The 19,183-nt window shown below is 45.4% G+C and overlaps 1 protein-coding gene across 1 annotated transcript in view; it reads right to left on the minus strand.

Moving 5' to 3' along the window:
* Positions 1 to 1,135: 1,135 nt before the first annotated feature.
* RAD51C (RAD51 paralog C) overlaps positions 1,136 to 19,183 on the minus strand; it is a 581,015-nt gene continuing 562,967 nt past the window's right edge. The window contains exon 9 of the mRNA XM_078679855.1: positions 1,136 to 1,283. Within this exon, the coding sequence (XP_078535981.1) occupies positions 1,245 to 1,283 (39 nt within the window). The 3' untranslated portion in view covers positions 1,136 to 1,244. The remainder of the gene's footprint in view (positions 1,284 to 19,183) is intronic.

The raw sequence follows: 19,183 nt of genomic DNA on the forward strand, positions 1-19,183 counted from the left end.
TTAAGGCAAGGTCAAACAACAAACTCTCATAGAGAAATGGGTAGGATGTTCGCAGATAATTGGGTTTGGGAGGTATAGGGAGTGGCAGCGGCGGATGTGCATGTGTTTGTTGAGGGTGCAGGTGCCTGTGGGTCTGGTGTATGCCCTGTACGTTTGGGGGGTTACTTCCTAGGTGTTTGCTGTTTGGGTGAATGTGGGCATTTGTGTTTTGTGAGTCTGCTTTCTAATGTATGTGTGTGTATGTGGAAGGGTGTGCTGTGGATGTGCTGGATGTGGTTGTTTTGGATGTGGTGGTGAATGTGTGTCTGATGGTGGGTGCGATGTCTGGGGTCTGCTTGTGGTGGTGTTGGGGCATGTGTATGTGGTGGTAGATGCAGTGTCTATGGGTGTGCTAGTGGTGGTGCGTGTGGGTGTGGTTGTGGGTGCAGTGTCTGTGGGTGTGCTGATGATAGGGGTGGTGCATGTGTTTGTGGTGGTGGGTGCGGTGTCAGTGGGTGTGCTGGCGGTGGTGCATGTGGGTGCGCTGGTGGTGGTGCATGTGGGTGTGCTGGTGGTCGTGGTGTCTGTATGTTTGGGAGTGTGCCTGTGTTTTTAGCTGTCTCTGTGTTTATGTGTGTGTGTTCTGCTTGTGTGTGTTGGAGTGGGTGCTTGCAAAGGTGCGAGTGTGCTTTGGACAGGGCTGGGAATAGGGAATTGGGATGGGGAAGGGGCGGAAGGTGGGGCACAAGGTTGGGAAGATTGGAAGGCAGTGGTCAGTGAGGAGGCTAGACCTTGGAAAGACCGCTGTAGGCCAGACATACCACCATGAATGCCTTCCAGGTAAGCTACCATTTGTTGCATATGGTAGCTAAGCCCCTGGATGGCATTCAGGAGTGCAGCCTGGCCTACAGCAATGCATTGGAGGACATAAATAGCCTCCTCACTCAGCACAGCCGGGGGGGCCAGTGCCAGAGGGTGAGGTGCCTGCAGCAAAGAAGATAGCAGCCCTTTTAGCTAGCGGGGTTGGCCAACTGAGGGGGGGAGTAAGAGGGAAGGTGGAGATGGATAACTGGGTGATGGACAAGGATGCAGGTGTAACAGAAGCTTTAGGGTCTGCCACCAGTAGGGACTAATTGCTTTGGGAGGCCTCCAAAGAAGAATTCGAGCTGTTGGACCCCATGCCAGTCTCATCACTCTCCGTGACACTGTGTTCCTCGGTGTCGGTGGTCTCTCAGCTGAGACACAGTGATCAGCTATTTCCCCAACTACATGGCCAACGTCTCCTTCGCCTGCTCCGGATGATGCTGAAATGACACATACTATAGTTTTACTGTAGCTGTGTGAATAGCACTGATCAATACCTTTGAGCACAAAACAATTTCCTAGTTTCTATATTGCACCTGCTACAAGGCTCATAAACATTTGGTTCTTTACATCATCATCTCATGCATGTAGGTAACATCTTCTAAAACTATTTACTCACAGTTGGTAATTCCCCTTGATAACTCCTACTTCATATATGAGCTTGTCTCTTATACATATTAATTTCTCCAAAGGAACTGTTGAACACCTCTGAATAGTAGGCCTTTGTTCTTCAGAATTGTGAACTTATGTTACCAATAAGGATAGACACCAAAAATACCTTTGGGCACTGTTGGGCATATTTACTGTCAGCGCAACCTGCTGCCCTATATTTACCGGGACACGTAAAGCCACCTTGCATGTCTACATGTGCTTGGAAATATCGCCCCTTCTCACGCAACACTTTGCGTGTAAGGAGCGTGACATGGGTGATGCTTTGGGTGTTCCCACGCAACACTCATGGACTCTGATGCATTTTCAGATTTACGAGAAATTGTAAACCCGGAAATGCGTCAGAATGCGACACCACCACAGGGGTGGCATAGCGAGGCGCAACGAGGAGAAATGTTTACGTTTCTCCACATTTATTTTCTCTTTCAATTCGAGCTGCATTCTACAGCATGCATGGAAAGAGGAAATCACCTCAATTGATTGTTTTTGTGCAGGAAGGTGTCCCTTCCTCCACAAAAACCATCTCCCCACGATGCAGGTACAAGAGTGCCTGCGCCGGTGCATGGCAGCCTATTGTGCGCCAGCGCAGGGGAAAGCACAGGGTTGTAACATATTGTTGTATATATGTTGGATCCCTGTGCTTTGAAAGTACTCAGTGCGGCACAGCCAAATGGCTTGCGGTATGCACTGAGTCACTTTCATTGTAAATATGGCCTTGTGTTTAAGGTAAAAAAAGCTGTAATAATGACATACACTGAAAGTAAAATATAAATCAATGCTTGTCACCAAATACTGCAATCTTGTACCAGAGACTGAAAGACTGTCACCTTTGTTTGGATTTATTTCACAATGGTAACACTTACCCCAAGAAACTCAAGTATAGTACAAATGTACAACATATTGTATGGTTTCAGTTCTGAAGTATCTTATTAATGTATCACACTCTAGGTATTTATGTATGCTGATGAAGAAATGTAGACATATTATTATTGTGGATTGACAAATGACTCCAATAACATAAGTAAATATATAGGGCTTGATACATTTCTAATCCAGTTTAGTACTGAGCAACTACTTATTTACATTTGACTCCAAATATATCAAATTATTTTAAGATTGTCTCACCATTGTGAAATAGTTTTAATTTGATTTATTTTTAAGTCTTTTTATTCAACATATGCTCAGTATATTGGACTGTGATTTATATATATTTCGTCGATGCAGGGACATAGAACTATTCTTTATTTACAATATTAAATAGCCTCCAACAAAAGGAACAAGGCAAATTTCCACATAACTTATACCACTGTACATTACTGAAAAAATCACTACATCAATACCATTGCAGTTCACCAGCGTGTATGTTCAGTAGCCCCTGTATGCTTCCCACTGACCTTCTCCTATTGTGTGGGCAACCTTGGCTCTCGTGCTCTACCTTTACTCCATTGCTTCACCAATCTAGGTCAATCTTCTAATCCTACACTCTCTGCCGGCGGTCTGCACCCCAGGACTTGGCTATGTTCCATGCCAGCCACCATTAGCCATATCTTGTGGTATTTGGGCCATACCACCTCTTCCGTTACCCACAGGATATGCTACCTTGCCACCATCGGGACCTTGAGGCACGTGACCTCAGTCATAAACTGCACCACCTCCCGCCAGTAGTGCTGAATAATAGAGCAGGCCCATAAAATGTGAAAGAACTGCCCCATCGCTCCACACCCCCTGGCACATTGGTCCAAACAGAATAGACGCAGCCTTTATAGAAGTGTTCTAGAGGAGTAGGATCTGTGGACGATTTGTAGCTGTACAAGGCAAAAGCGAACCTGAATTGTGACTTCTCGAGGGCTCTGAAGCACTTCCACCCAGTCATCCTGCTCCAGCAGACCCAGATCACTTTCCGATGCTTCCCTCAGGGTCCCTAGGGGATCTAGGGGCATATTACCAACCAATAGAGATAATTTTTGTCTCTAACTAGTTTAGAGACAAAAATTATCGCCGCAAATCGGCGATTTTTATCGCAGATAAACCTTGCTATTAGCAAGGTTTATCGCAAATGCGATAAAAAACGGCCGCAATGCATGAATATCGCTGAAAAGTCAGCGATATTCATGCATTATCGAGCAAATGCTCTTAGCCATGTTATCCACCTCCCATTGGATAACATGGCTAAGAACTGCTCCTGGGCAAGTGTTAGCTTTTGGAGATATTCGCGCTTAGCGCCAATATCTCCAAAAGTTGGTAATAGGAGATAGCGATGTTAGCGACTGTTTTCAGTCGCTAACATCTTGGCACGCCCACTTTGCATGTCATTAGTGATAAATATCACTGACATGCAAAGCGGGGCCCAAGATGGTCACTATCTCCTATTAGCTGTCGCTAACTGGTGTTAGCGACAGCTTGGTAATAGGGAGATAATTTTATCTCCGCTTTCTTGGCTTTTAAAGCCAAAAAAGCGGAGATAAAGCCCCTTGATAATATGCCCCCTAGGGAGTTGTTCATGTGCTTTTTGTATGTGAGTGACGTGGTTTAGGTTATCATAGGGTCTAGCAATAGCCGATCCTCCAGGGGTGTGTATTCTGCCAATTGCTTCCCTTCTAGCACGTAACTGCGCATAGCATGGCCTAACTGCAAATATGAGAATCTTTCTGCATCTGCCATTTAGTATTCTACTCTCAGGTCGTCAAAAGAAATCATTGCACGCCTCTCCAAACATCTCCGAGGTAGTCAATACCTAGGCGTCCCCATTTACGAAATCCCTACAGGTTTCCAACCTCCGCTAACAAATCACTATCTCATAATGAGGTTTTCTCTATTAATTTAACCTGCCAGCCAAGAAATCTGGAGGCCTCTTGCCACACATGGACCACTGTCTGCGTGTGTGCTGGCTGCAGCCTCTCCAACTTCCAATTGTGAAATTGTTGAACAAGATATGCTGGCTTTCACCTTAGGCAAAAAGTGGTACCACATCACAGTAAATATGACATACACTCGTTCACATATGATACCCACATCAAAGAGTCAAATGCAGTCCACAGTATGAAACAGATCACACAATGATGCATTTCACCATTTTCCAAGTGAGTCACGAGTTAGGCCCTATTTTGAGTCTTCAAAATGGGATACTTTAACATATATGCGATGAAACATTCAATCTGCCAAAATCCCTTCAAGTATCCAATTTTTCTGCATCATTGAGTTCAAATCTGAACATAACAAAGGACATTGAAAAATGGTTTGGTGTATGTGTTACTCTGTCACCACTTTGTAAACATTCCTGTGTTTCTACAAAACGTGTATGCCTATCACAAGTATTTTGTTTTAAAACACTGGCACACATACACATTTGGGAAGGAGTAAGACATGTTAATCTGTTGCTTTTAACATATATGAAACAGTATATCTGATGCAAAACACAATTGGGATATGTGTAGGCTCCAAATTGTAGCCATTAATTCTGATGTGACTAGTGATTTGGGCTCACGTGCTCACTCTTGTTTGTGTAAAATCCCAATTTACCAATGTGATGTTTGGAATATCCACTGTATCATAAGTCAGTATGCTATATCACTTGCAATTGGTCTACCATTACTTTATCCACAACAGAGAAGGAGCATCACACCTGACACAACAAAGACTAGTGGCCTGTTTGGTACAACTGTCCCTCATTTTTTTTTAACCAGGTTTTTCACAGTTACATTAGAAGCATAAAATTCTCAATACGTATCATAGAGAAAAGTGTTGACATAATAGTGTCATCCCCATTATGATCAACATTGTTAACATTTCAACTCCCTTTCCCCCCACCCCTGTGAGTCGTTTCAGCTTCTGCATGTCAGCTTGAGTAGTGTGTAGATATGCTGTAGTGATCACTGCTTGGCATCGCAGATAGGTTATAATCATGGGGTGCAAGAGGGTAGGGTCAGGGTTGGGAGCGGCACTTATGCAATCTGGCCTATTTCATCCCAATCGTGTTCAAGCAACTGGGGACATGAGGGAACTGCTGTTGCCGCATCTAGGTTGATTGATAATAATTCGTTGACTAGTCTTCCCCATGCCCTTGTCCTGTCTTGGTTGCCTATGCCCCGTCTGGCTTCCTTCAAAAGTATTCTCTCTTCAGAGCTCGCCCGTTTTCCTAATTCTCTTCTCCATGTCCCGACTCTCAACGCCCCCCCCGAATTCCAATTCCTGGCGATTTTCCATTTGGCCAGAACATATGCAAGATACTGGAATTTCCCTGTCACTTTGGTTTTAGTTGTATGTGGGAACCTTCCCAATAAGCAGTGGCTTGGGGTATGAGGGATTTCCTTGTCTGTGATAGTTTCCACTATATGTAGCACCTCTTCCCAGAAAGCAATCAGAGTGGGTCAGTCCCAGAACATATGTAGTAAATGCGCTTCTCTTTCCCTGCATCTGGGGCAAGCTGCTGTCTACACTTGGAAATATCTTTTGACTCGCACCGGGGTAAGATTGCCCTATGTAGGAAATAGTGGTTGGTTAATTTGAAACACGCATTCCGCGAAACTTTCGGGGTCCTCTCTACTATGGTCTTCCAATCCACCTCAGGGATTGGGGTTCCCAGGTCCCCTTGCCACTGCAGTCGCAACTGCTCTATGGGCTTCTGGATGTCATGACGTATCGCCCTGTAAAGGCATGACACCGTTTTGATCCTACCTTCAAATAAAGCCACGCATTGGCAGCAGTCCAGTGCTCGAGGTTCCGTCATACCACCTACTTCAACTACTTCAAGAAGGAAGTAAGACATTCACAAATAGGAAGGGGTCCCCAAGGGACCCCTTCCCCTTTGTGAATGTTTGTAAAAGCATTTTTGATCAGACAGGGGTCCTACGGACCACTGCCTGCTCTTAAAAAATGAAAAGAAAACTTTTCATTTCTCTATTTGTAAAGCATCTGGGGCCAGATGTAGGAGCCCAAATACCGGTCGGCCGTTACCGACCGGTATTTAGGAATTGGCATGTAGGGGCCATTATTTTACAGAATCTGTAAATTTACCGATTCTGTAAATTTACCGAATCTGTAAAATACCGAATCGGTAATTTTACCGATTCGGTAAATCCAAATGTAGGTGACACTCCTGAGAGTTTCACAGGCCCTTAAGAGTCGGTATTTTACCACACAATAGGATTGTGTGGTAAAATACCGACTCTTAGGGCGCCTGTGACATAAAATACGAATCCAGGTGTGCATGCACATCTGTGCATGCACACTGTGCAATGTGACACACAGACATGCCCTAAGGGCATGTATGTGTGCCACATGTCACACATGCCTTTACTTCGGGTGCTAGAGGGTGTCAAAGTGACACCCCCTGCACCCTTGCAACATTCGGTATTTACCGATTCGGTAAATACCGAATCGGTATTTCCCATTGATTCCTATGGGCTTCACAGCCCATAGGAATCAATGGGAAATACCAATTCGGTATTTACCGAATCGGTAAATACCGAATGTTACAGATTCGGTATTTCTATTTTAAAAAATACCTACATCTCCCACCTTCATATTTACCGATTCATAAATACCGAATCTGTAAAATTCGGTATTTATGAGTCGGTAAATGTCCCTCACCTACATCTGGCCCCTGGTCTCCCTTCATGGAAAATTGGCTGTTTTACAAAAAAAATGATTGCTTTATTTAAAAACAATCACAGACATGGTGGTCTGCTGATCTCAGCAGACCACCATCCCTGTGATTTCTGGGATTCCTAGGGGGTCGCAAATTGCGACCTACCTCATTAATATTCATGAGGTAGGTTATTTGCGACCCCTTAGGAATCGCAGAAAGTGTACTGCACACTTTCAGGCATGCCGTTATGGGATTCCCTAATTACGAATTGCAAAGATTTGCAATTAGGGAGTCGCAAAACATTTTATTGATGCATCTGGCCCTTGATGTAAATTTGTAGTTTAGGCAGCCATGTGTCTGCTCAGGACAGTCCTTTGGTAGTGAACAGGAATTATTTTAGGACCTTTCCAACAAATTAATAGAAAGAGCACATCATCATACACATTGTGCAAAACCAACACCTTCAAGAACTCTTCTTGTGCGTGGGACATGGATCGCCATTAATGTTGATGGGGAAAAATCCTGGCTGTAACAAAAAATGTGTCATGAAACATGTGAAACTCAAATAAGAATTTACCTGCTTGATGCTGCTGTTGGGCTCTCAACTGCCCATCAAGCTGTGGATAGGCCACCACAAGACTGTGGGCCATTAGGGGAAGTCATGGTGGGGTGCCTGCTCTTCCCACTTTTGGGAGGATTGCCCGAGCTGGACTTTGACTGATTTTCTGGTCCAGCATCATAGGTCCTCCCACCTCTCCCTGAAATGGAGGCTGCGTCGCTTACAGTCCTCAGGGTCCGCACTCTTCTGGTGATGGCCATCCGGATATCCCACTTCTGAAGGAACCTGTATGGATACAAGAAATGAAAGAAAAAAAGAATGGGTTTGTGACTTTTTATTTGTCTGTATTGATGTAACACACTTTTACTACATCTATCACAAGAATAACTCATAAATTACCATACAACATGTGTATTTTCACATGCTGACCAAAACAAATATATTAATACACACTTTTATAGTGACCTGTTGACTAACCCTCATCCTCAGTAATGTCCTAAACTCACTAATCCAGGCCAATGACATTGTGTTGCCGATGGTGCTCCTACATTTTCTGATCAGTGCAAAACATTGTGAACTACTGAAGGCTAAACAGCTTGTGCATTATTACAGATACCCTTGTAGTCAGCTTCATTGATTTGATGCCTTAAGTCCAAAGTGCCAGATACTATGGTTTGAACTACATACTATGACTTAGGGCACTATGAAATGGCTGCCATGTGTGTCAGTGAGAGCGTGCTTTTTGGGGATGTATGAACATGTGTACGTATGAATGGGATATAATTGTATGTATGACAGAGTATGTGCGGCATGAACTTATAGCACAGGACACACCTTTTACCATATGTAACACCATTACATGGATGACACAAACATACATTTGTATGTTCTTTTGAATTGGGGGAATTTAAAAGTGCAGAAAAATATTCTACCAAACACTTCATGTCATGGAACATTTTTCTGCACTTTAAAATTCTCTTGTGTAGAAAGGGGCCCTATATTGCATAAATACTTATGGCACAGAGAATAATGGCCACTGGGAGTAAAGGGCCTGCAGTTTCAATTAATCAATCTAACATTTATAGAGCATGGCAAATCACCCGTGATGGTCTCGAGGTGCTGGAGATGTCATTTGCTGTGTGGTGGTTTGATCTTTCCAACATCCAGGTCTTTAGTTCTTTCCGGAATTGCTGCAGCGACAGGTCGGTCCTGAGGTGCAGGGGAAAGTTGTGCCATGTCTTGGCTGCCAGGTGCAAAAAGAGACATCCTACGCAGTTGGTTCGGCGGATCTGTGGGCTGTCTATGAGGGAAAGGGGTGAGGATTGAAGGTGTCTGGTTAGTTGATGGAAGGTAAGGCATTTGCTGATGTAGGCTGGTCATTTGTGGCGCAGCGAATCATAAGTGTGGGTCAGCATCTTGATCTGGCATCTCTTCTGAATCGGGAGTCAGTTTATTGGTACTAAGGCAATATATGTGCCTTCAATTGCTCTGGAGCCAAATCATACTAATCTGCCTTCACATTGGCTATATCCGCATTTAGTGTTAAGTGTATGAAGCTGTTGATGTGTCTCATCATTATAAAACAAAGGGGCATATTACCAAGGGCAAGTACCGCCGCTTTCTCTGCGAATTGTGCCGAGAAAGCGGCGATACTGCCAGAGCCCTATTCACAAGGGCATTTTAAAGCCTGCCACAAGCCCACTTTGCATGTCGGCGATAAACATCGCTAATGACATGCAAAGTGGGCGTTCCACGTCCAACCACATGATAAATGTGGTTGGAGGTGGGAACACCCTATTACCAAGGAAGGCGATGGAAGGAAAAGACCTACGATAAACTCATTTATCGCAGGTCTCCCAACGCCTGTTATGACCAGGCGTTAGGCTTTTTTAACATGGGGGTGTGGATCATAAAGCTGAATCCACCCCCCCATATTATCAAGGCCCACATTAGCGCATGAAAACAACATTTGTTTTCATACGCTAATGTGCCATATCGCCGACTATCGCCGGATTTCTATTCGCCTGCCTGATGCGCATTGATAATTGCGCGCTAAAAGGCGATGAAATCCGGAGATAGCCGGCGGTACGGGAATGTGCGTTGTGCGTTTTCCAATGCACTCCTCGGTAATATGCCCCAAAGATCTTGTAGCACATCACTTAAACATGAACCTGGGATAGTGTATTGGAAAGATCACCTGTGTATAAAATGTAGAACTGACATGATTTTGTCTATTGGTGTTATTGATATGGGATTCCTAAAGTGAGGAAGATGATATCGCTCCAGCTAATGTCATCAATCAATAATAATTTACCTATCAAATCCAATTGATTTTGTTATATCATGATCATCAACTTTATTTCGGGTCAGTTTATTATATAGCATTCTTCCATGGTGGCAAGGTATGGAACTTGCAATGTGAAAATGGCACTTAGTATTTGTGTAATGTATGGATTGTTATGTTAGTGATAATGTTCACATACAAATCTTTGCCAAATGTGATAAATTACTAGTTGATGAGTTATTGGTATTTGCATTTTGTTGTCATGATTGAGAACTCAGAAGAAATATTACCAACTTGCAATTCATTTATGATTACATGATCGTTTGCTTTTCGACATTGTAAATTTATGATGGAAGGAAATAAATTAATTAATTGTGATGATAGATACGATACCATTCTTTTAATTTGAAAGCCAACGAGCCAAGTTCTTGAATTTTAATAATGGGACTATGTCTCCATCTTACCTCGGTGCTAACAATACTCGCCCCCTCTGTGCTCGCCAACGAAGATCTAAAACCAACATGAAAAGTGCTCAGTGAAAATATCTGAATCCAAGCCTGTTAGATGAAACGTAGGGGCATATTACCAAGCAATAGCGATAATTATCGCTATTGCTTGGTTAGAGACAACATTTTACCGCTAGGCTGCGGCGATTTTTATCGCAGATAAACCTTGGTATTACCAAGGTTTATCGCAAATGCGATAAAAAACGGCCGCAATGCATGAATATCGCTGGAAAGTCAGCGATATTCATGCATTACCGAGCTAATGCTCTTAGCCATGTTATCCACCTCCCATTGGATAACATGGCTAAGAACTGCTCAGGGCAGGTGTTAGCTTTTGGAGATATTCGCGCTTAGCGCGAATATCTCCAAAAGTTGGTAATAGGAGATAGCGATGTTAGCGACTGTTTCCAGTCGCTAACATCTTGGCACGCCCACTTTGCATATCATTAGTGATAAATATCACTGACATGCAAAATGGGGCCCAAGATGGTCGCTATCTCCTACTAGCTGTCGCTAACTGGTGTTAGCGACAGCTAGGTAATAGGGAGATAATTTTATCTCCGCTTTCTTGGCTTTTAAAGCCAAAAAAGCGGAGATAAACCCCCTTGATAATATGCCCCGTAACCACTAGAGAGTGAATAGCTAGTACCTTCTAAAACAAAACGCCGTCCATGAACGGGTCTCCGCTACTCCTGATGTGTTTCGAGCAAGCGAAAAACAACCGCCATAAGTAATTCCAGTAATTATTAAAATTCAAGAACTTGGCTCGTTGTATTATGTAGATTTCACTATGGTTACGTATTTTTCACTTTAGTGACCCACGAGGTCCACTGTGGAATGACGTCTGGCTACAGTTTGGAAATCCTTTTTGACAGCTTGCTGTGAATAGGGGTATGTTTCACCGATCTTTGAAGGTGTTGTCTAAGTCTTAGGTTACAGTATATTTTTAGCAGCATATTTCATTCCTTCATTCATTTATTTATTATTTCTAATCTTATTTGTAGCAACAATCTCTTGAAAACACGGGACAGTTTCATCTGGTCCTTGTTGGACTATATGAGGTATACATGTGTGGTGTAGGACAGTATCATACACTGTAGATGACACATGAGTGGGGTGTATCATTGACATAGTTTCATGTCATTATTTTCTCTGGTACTTTCTATTTCGTTCTTTTCTGTTGACCCAGTGATCAATTTGAATTTTAAATACTTGGTTCGTGTGGATTATGCTTTTGACCTCCTTTCCACAAACTTTTCTATTGCTAATTTCCCTCTGTTTGGTGTCGTTTTTGAGAATGTAAATACCCACAGCTGTATGACTATTGCTGAATATTATCTACATTGCAATTTATCATTACTGTGTATAACTGAGGTGAATCCAACTTCTTTTTGTAGATTCGCAACCTGACTGACTCCGAAGACTTCGAATTGAATTAATATTAGGTTTCTTGGAATATGTATACCCCCGATGAAGGGTTCAGATTGAACCCGAAATGCATTCGGTTGTTGATGAATGTTTTTTTGGGATGTTAACTCACAAAGAATATATACGTGTTTAACTCTCTTATACTGTGAAACTCATTAGATTAGTCTTCTGAAATGTATTTGAATTATTTGTATTATTCACTATATTTTGATTCTGGTGAAATTACTGAAGTAAAAAACTTTAGTTTACTATTTGTGAAAAGTTTGTTTATGTAATTTAGGCCTTAGTGCCATTAAGCTGTGCAAAGTTTAGTCCCGGGTTTCCCAGGACTCACATTTAAGTATTTTACCCAGGAGATAGGTACCCTCTCATTCAACACTGCACGCAAACAAAGTATAAAACTGTGTTCACACATCACATTAGTTTGATTAAAGACGGTGTGCAGACCCACCTACATTTCAAAGTTTTAGAAAGCAGGCATTTTCTTGTTTAACCATTCTGTGTGGCTCTGCCTGTTTGTGGATTGACTGTCTGGTTTTGTTGTGACAGGGGCTGGGGATATACATTCACCATAAACAGCCACGGGGAGGGGAGTTGAGGTGTGCTTGGCTTTTCCTGGATGACTCAGAGCTGAACTGAATGAGGCCTGGCTGCATTTAGAGTAGTGGGAGGAGATTTTCTTATACCTGAATAAGGCCTGTCTCCCTTGCACAATGCTGTCTCCATCCCCTACTGTACCATTGAGGACAAAACTGGTTTGGACTGGGCTTAGGACCCTTGCATCAAGAGAAAAAAGACAATATGTGGTATATGTAGTAGACCTTAAACCCCAGAGCTTTAGATCACATTTGGACTCAAGAGAAACCTTTGCCAAGGAGAAGAGCTGAAGATCTGTGAGGAGGAGTACTATCCCTTTGGTGTGTGCTGTGTGAGGTTAGCCTGCAGTGGCTGTTTCTGCCAAGGAAGGGACAAAGACTGGAACTTTGCTGTGAACCTGCTTGAAGAAGAGTCTCCAAGGGCCTGAGTGTGCTGGCCTCCTGTTCTGAAGACTCAGGTACACAAAGACCTCAACCCCAGCTTCCCTAAACTCTATTGCTGAGAATTCTGACCTGCCAGGCATTGCCTATTCCAGTTTTGGGCCTCTGGAGGTTGTTCCTGCTGTTGGGAGCTGGAAGAAAAGAAGAGAAGTAGTAAAATCTGTCTCTGATGCAATCAGTGACTTCGCTGTGATGTTGAGACCTGTACCGAGGCCTGGGGCACCGCTTGTGAAGTGAACGACCACCGCCTGGTCTGCACCGCAACTCTGACGCCCCTACACACCTGCAGTTATCGGCAATTCCCGACGCAAACGATCGCACCAACTCTGTCATCGCCAGCATCCTATTATCGCGGCACCGATAACAGCCGAGGGTGACTCCACAAACTCACCAACTTTGCATCGTCACTGGAACCAATGCCTCACCAACAACGCAACCATCTTCCTTTGTCCTAGACATGACACGTCGCCTCCTTGTGGACATGGCGCTTTGCCCCCCATGGCAGCCAGGGAGCTAGCCTCGACCTCAGCACCAATGCCTTACCTCCACGAGGCCATGCATCATCATAGACTTTGTTTCCAAGGTACTGTTTGCTTGGGGGTTCATATGACTCCCTGCTCGATGCCTTGATCCTCACGGTTGGCGCTGTGCTTTACATTTATTGCTGTCACGACGTCACAATAGCCCCAGGTGGAGCTATTTGTTTTCAAGCTTTATTTTTGCAATAACTGTTCTAAAGTCATATTTTATTACCTGTATGTTGGATTTTTGTCGTTTTGGTCTTGTTGAGTTTATATAAAGATACTTTATTTTTCTAAACTAGTGTTGTGTCCATTTGTGGTGTCATCACTGTATTACTGTGTGTTTTGAGTACACATTGCTTTTGGGATATGCGTGTCTGCTCGTGCCAAGCTACCAGGGGGTGAGCAGGGGGTATCTAAAGTGTGTATCCACCTTACGCTGACTAGAAGCAAGAGTTCCTATTTGGACAAAGATACATACCTCTGCCAAAAGGAGACCCCCATTTCTGACACCCACACTGGAGGAAATTAGGGGCCAGATGTAGGTACTTCATATTTACCACTTCTTAAATACCGAATTTTACCGATTCGGTATTTAAGAAGTGGTAAATATGAAGGGGGGAGATGTAGGTATTTCCAGATGTGGAAATACCGAATCGTTAAGATTCGGTATTTACCGAATCTGGAAATACCGAATCGGTATTTCCTATTGATTCCTATGGGCTGTGAAGCCCATAGGAATCAATGGGCAATACCGATTCTGTAATTACAGAATCGGTAAATACTGATTTTTAGCAAGGGTGCAGGGGGTGTCACTTTGACACCCTCTGGCACCCCTGTTGTAGGCTTGTGTGCCATGTGGCACACATACATGCCCTAGGGCATGTATGTGTGCCACATGGCACAGGTGTACATGCACAGATGTGCATGTACACCTGCATCGGTATTTTACCATGCAATTGTATTGCATGGTAAAATACCGATTTTCAAAGCCCTGTGTCAATGTGCAACTTGGCACCTACATACCGAAAATGCATTTTCAGTAATTTTACCGACCGGTATATTTACCGATTCTGTAAAATTACCGAAAAGGCCTGGTTTTTCCACCTACATCTCAAAAACCAATTACCGGTCGGTAACGGCCGAATTCGGCCGTTACCGACCGGTAATTGGCACCTACATCTGGCCCTAGGTTTGGTGTCTCTTGTAGACACTGAACCTAATTTGTGTCTTGTGGTAGAGGTCTTGTCATCCTCTCCTGTTGGTCGTCTGGGTGGACATTCGCTACTGGGGGTGGGAGGGTCACTGTTGCATAGACTAGGGTTGGTCCTGGTGTTTCTTCTTCTGGCATGTCCGTATGTGTGTGTGAATGTCACGCAGCACCCCAGTCAGGGAGCCCAAGTTGGAGTTGAGATTCTCTATGTGTACATTGTGCTCTCTTTGCAACTGCTTCAAGTCCTGTAGCTCTGTGATTACCTGGTCTTCATGTCTTTGGACTGATGGAGGATCCCAAGACGTGGTTGATGGTGGCCTCACTTTGTTGTCCCACTAAATCCATCTCACTACCCATTCCCCCACTACTCTGTAACCTTGACCCAGTGTGCCCCTTTCCACTGGTTCCTGACTGATCCTGAGGTGGTGGTGGTGTCAGCTGACTCGTAGCCAGGACTGGAAGCCCAAGATTGGAATGTTGTTGCTTTGGACACAGGAAGTGGAGGTATCCATGGATGAGATGTGGTAACAGCTGGGGTGGGAGGTTTAGGTGTGGCCCAGGCAGACCAAATGGGCCTGCCAGCTCCTCTCCATCCAGACTTGCAGGAGTGGTGTCCTCACTAAAGGATTGTTCCTGGTGTTGAGTGAAGGTCTCCTCAGTGGCATGTGTTTGCCCACTTACTCTTGGTGTTGGACCCATTATGAATGAGTTTGAAGCTAAGAAAGTAGCAACCTAGAAGGGAGAAGATATTTAACATAATGATTGTACATTTCAGTGGTATTGTAATCAATAGCAGAGACAGTTTAAATAACACACAGAAGTTAATCAGAAAAGCAGGTAATATAGCAAACATTCCAAAGATCACAGTAGAGAAGAGAAATGTGAAATCAACCCTTCCAATGCCTGGGAGACACTCGCTAGCCAGGCTGTAAGTTAGCTGACAGGTTGTGAGGCTCTTCCGGCAAGAGGATCAATCCAGCAATTATCCGGTATGCTTGGCGACACCCTCTCTCGCCGATTGGGACCCGTGGGCAGCTGATTATGCGCCTACGATAGGCCACTTTATTTTGAGTTTAGGAGGTGCCCGGGTGCCGTTGGATGCCGTGTAACAGTTTTCTGACTACTGGTGTGTTGATTGCGCGTGGGCCCAACAGGCTGCTGCAGGCGTTGCGAAGGTGCCAGGGGCCTCATTGATGAGGCTATGCGTCACTTTTACACCACTGGTGCGTCACTTTTTGTGACGCACCAGTGGCGTAAAAAATGCGCCTTGTTGCGCCATATTTACAAAGTGACGCATCTAGGTAGATGCGTCACTTTGTAAACCCTTGCGCCACATAATACCTGCGCCAGGTATAATGTATGCAAGGGGGGCGTATTGACGCAAGAAAGGGTCGTAGAAGTGACGCAGTGAAATCTATGAGATTTCACTGCGTCACTTCTAGGACGCAAATGTGTCAATATCTTACGCCTGCCTCACAGCAGGCGTAAGACTGACGCAGGCCTTTCACATGGGACTTGCCCCATGTGAAAGGACACATTGCTGGAGTTGCGTCACTTTTGTGACACACTACAGCAATGCGTCAATTTTGGGCCATCTTAGATACGTCAGAAATACTGACGTATCTGTAACTCCTTGCGACATGATGCGTCATATTATAAATATGACGCATCATTGGTGGTGCAAGGAGGGCGCAGTGAAAAGTGACACATCGCTGTTTTCACGCAGCGATGCGTCACTTTCATAAATGAGACACCAGGACCGCCTGTGAAGTGAGGTGGGAGAAGGAGAGAAGCATCACAGGCCTGTGGTGGCAGGCTAAGAGCACCCCGTGAAGTGGCGACGCTCGCATCAGGTGAGGCAGGGCCTGGTGAACTGCCTGCGCAGCCCTGGAGCGGCCACGGAGGGTCCCCTGGTGCCATGCATCAGAGACTAGGAGACCCCTGGGCGCTGCCAGGTGGGGGCGGGCCCTGGTCTGGGAGCGCTTGCCATACTGCTTGCTGAGCGCAGGGAAGGCAGCTGCCGGACGGAGCAGGCAGTTGTGTCATGGGCCTGATGAGGCTTCGGCGAGTTGGCTGAGGAGGCCGGCCTGAGTCCATGGATTGTGAGGGCCTTCTGTGCTATGAACAGCTTGTGTGGACCTGACGTGTTGTCCGGAGCGAACATCTCACTTATGCTAAGCTCTCTGCTTTAGACCCAGGTATCACCTGCAATGGCCGCACTCCTGACCGAGGCTACTGGTGGGGGCCTGGGTGTGCCGGAGGAGGCCAGATGGCGGAGGGTACCTTCTGAAATTGGGCTGTAGTGGGGGCCATTGGAGCACTGTGGTGTCATGGCTGGAGGCCCCTCCCTGGCGGTGTGTCTTCGAGTGCCTGAGCTCTTGGCCCTTTTTGGGTGCTCTGCCAGCTTTTGACTGCTGCTTTGTCTCGGTTGACCACTCCATCGCGCCAAGACGCCCTTGGGCATTCGCGCGCTCTATAAATCCATTAATCAAATCAAATCAAATCGCTGGCTGGCATCTGGAGGTGTTAGCTGGTCCCGGCCTGTTCGCGCCCCTCGATGGGAGCAGTTGGGGTGAGGCGAGGCGAGCTTTTGGCTATTGCCATGATGCTCTCTGCCTCACAGTGGGCATTGTGGCACGATCTGGTGACCTGGATTTTCAACTTTGCTGACTACCGCACTCTGGCCCATTGGTCTGCTGGTGCCCCCAGGAGAGGATTGTCTGAGGTGAGATGGGACCACATCTCAAAATGTACATTGGGGCCCGTGACTAACTGGTGTCTGCTTGGCTGTGGGTGGCAGGGGAGCACCCCTCAGGTTTAGGATGAGGAAGTCTGACACCATGCAGACCAAGCTGTCTTTTAACCAGCGTAAACAAATGTGTGCTGCAGATCTACCATCGGAAGACCGCCTCTCCTACTCAGGGAGCGGCAAGGGATCATATCCGGAGCCAGACATCCAGGCAATGATCCTGGACTTAAAGCACAGTCTGACTGCTATCAATAATAAAACTGACTTACTCACTGATCGGTTTGACCACCTCAAAGAAAAAGTTGCTGGACACAATGCATTTCTATGTCAGGACAGGAGGCTCCGATTATGCTATCTCATTTCTTTACTGAAAATTACAGCAGCCAATAAGAACACAGTAAAGAAATAACACACTACATTTCCCATGAGTACCTAGTGACCATAGAGTGTAGGCAGTATAAAAGGTACCATAGAGGATAACACTTCCTCTTTCTTTGCTGCTCCGCAGCCAGTTAAGTGCTATTTACTTTTATCTTTCAATTGACATTGTTCATATTGCTTTATTGCTTTCCCTTTCCACGCGCTTCAGCGCCGCACTTCGTGCCTCATTGTTACGTTTGTTAACATTACATTTGTTTGCCTTTCCACGCGCTTCAGCGCCGCACTTCGTGCCTCATTGTTCCATTTGTTAACATTACATTTGTTTGCCTTTACGCGCGCTTCAGCGCCGCACTTCGTGCCTCATTGTTTCCTTGCTCGCGCTTCAGCGCCGTTCGTAGCGCGTCTACCGGCTGCAGTTTCGGCGCGTTCGGGAGCGCGTGTCAGCCTCCCGTATCTCGGGCGCGCAGCGCCTTGACGATACCGGTATTGTGGAGTGGGAGAGGGGTCAGGGGACTTGCGCGCTGCAGCGCGAGTTCTTAGAACACAACTGCGGGCATTTTTTCTTGCTCCTGCGTATGCGCAGAGTGAGTTTCCGGCTCCCTGCGCGGAATCCTTCACCGGAGCTCAGAGAAGGACGTTTCTTGCAGCGTCTACGCCCACAAAGCCCCAGTTAACCCCTTCGGACGCTTTTGGCATGTGAAATTGCTTAAGGCAGTAAACTAGTGCATAGGCTTTGCCTAGAGTGTATATGTTTTATGTTGGCAGCAAGCCCTCCCTCCACGCTATAATTGTTTTCAGCAGTTTTTCCTGCGTATTTCGGCTTGCTGTGGGGTTTTTACACTCCCCCTTGAATTTTGCCTTTGGCATTGCAGATAAAGTCATCAGATGGGCTCCTACATATTGGCACTCGATGTGCACAATGACTGATTATTGTATGGCTGTTGACTATTATTCTGAGGAGGTCACCTCTGACTCTTTGGAGCAGGATCTCGTGGTGGCTTTAGATCAGGGAGTCATGCACTCCGTCAATAGGGCTATAGTGAAAGCCATTACGCCGCTGCAGCGTCGCCTCACCCAGTGTGCCTGTTTCTCGTAAGACCTACGTCTTTCCTCATAATCTGCATTCTATGGACTTATAGAGTTTGACGAAGACACTGTCTTCTGCCATAACTGAGCCTTCTGCGAGTGCGTCGTCTGCTGCTCCACACGACACTACTTCTACCTCTTCTTCTGACCATAATGTTCCTCCTCCAAAGGCATATTGCGTACGGAGCATTTTGTTGCTGCCCCACATCCCCCAGTCCTTACTTTTGATACTTCAGGTATAGTCCTGGCGCCCATTTCCTGCAGTCGCTGAGTTCGTGCACTTCCACATTCGTCAGCCTTTTGAGCATGCCGTTCGTGCT

Source organism: Lissotriton helveticus, chromosome 3_1 (genome assembly GCF_964261635.1).
Source record: "Lissotriton helveticus chromosome 3_1, aLisHel1.1, whole genome shotgun sequence".
In the NCBI taxonomy this organism is placed as follows: Eukaryota; Metazoa; Chordata; class Amphibia; order Caudata; family Salamandridae; genus Lissotriton; species Lissotriton helveticus.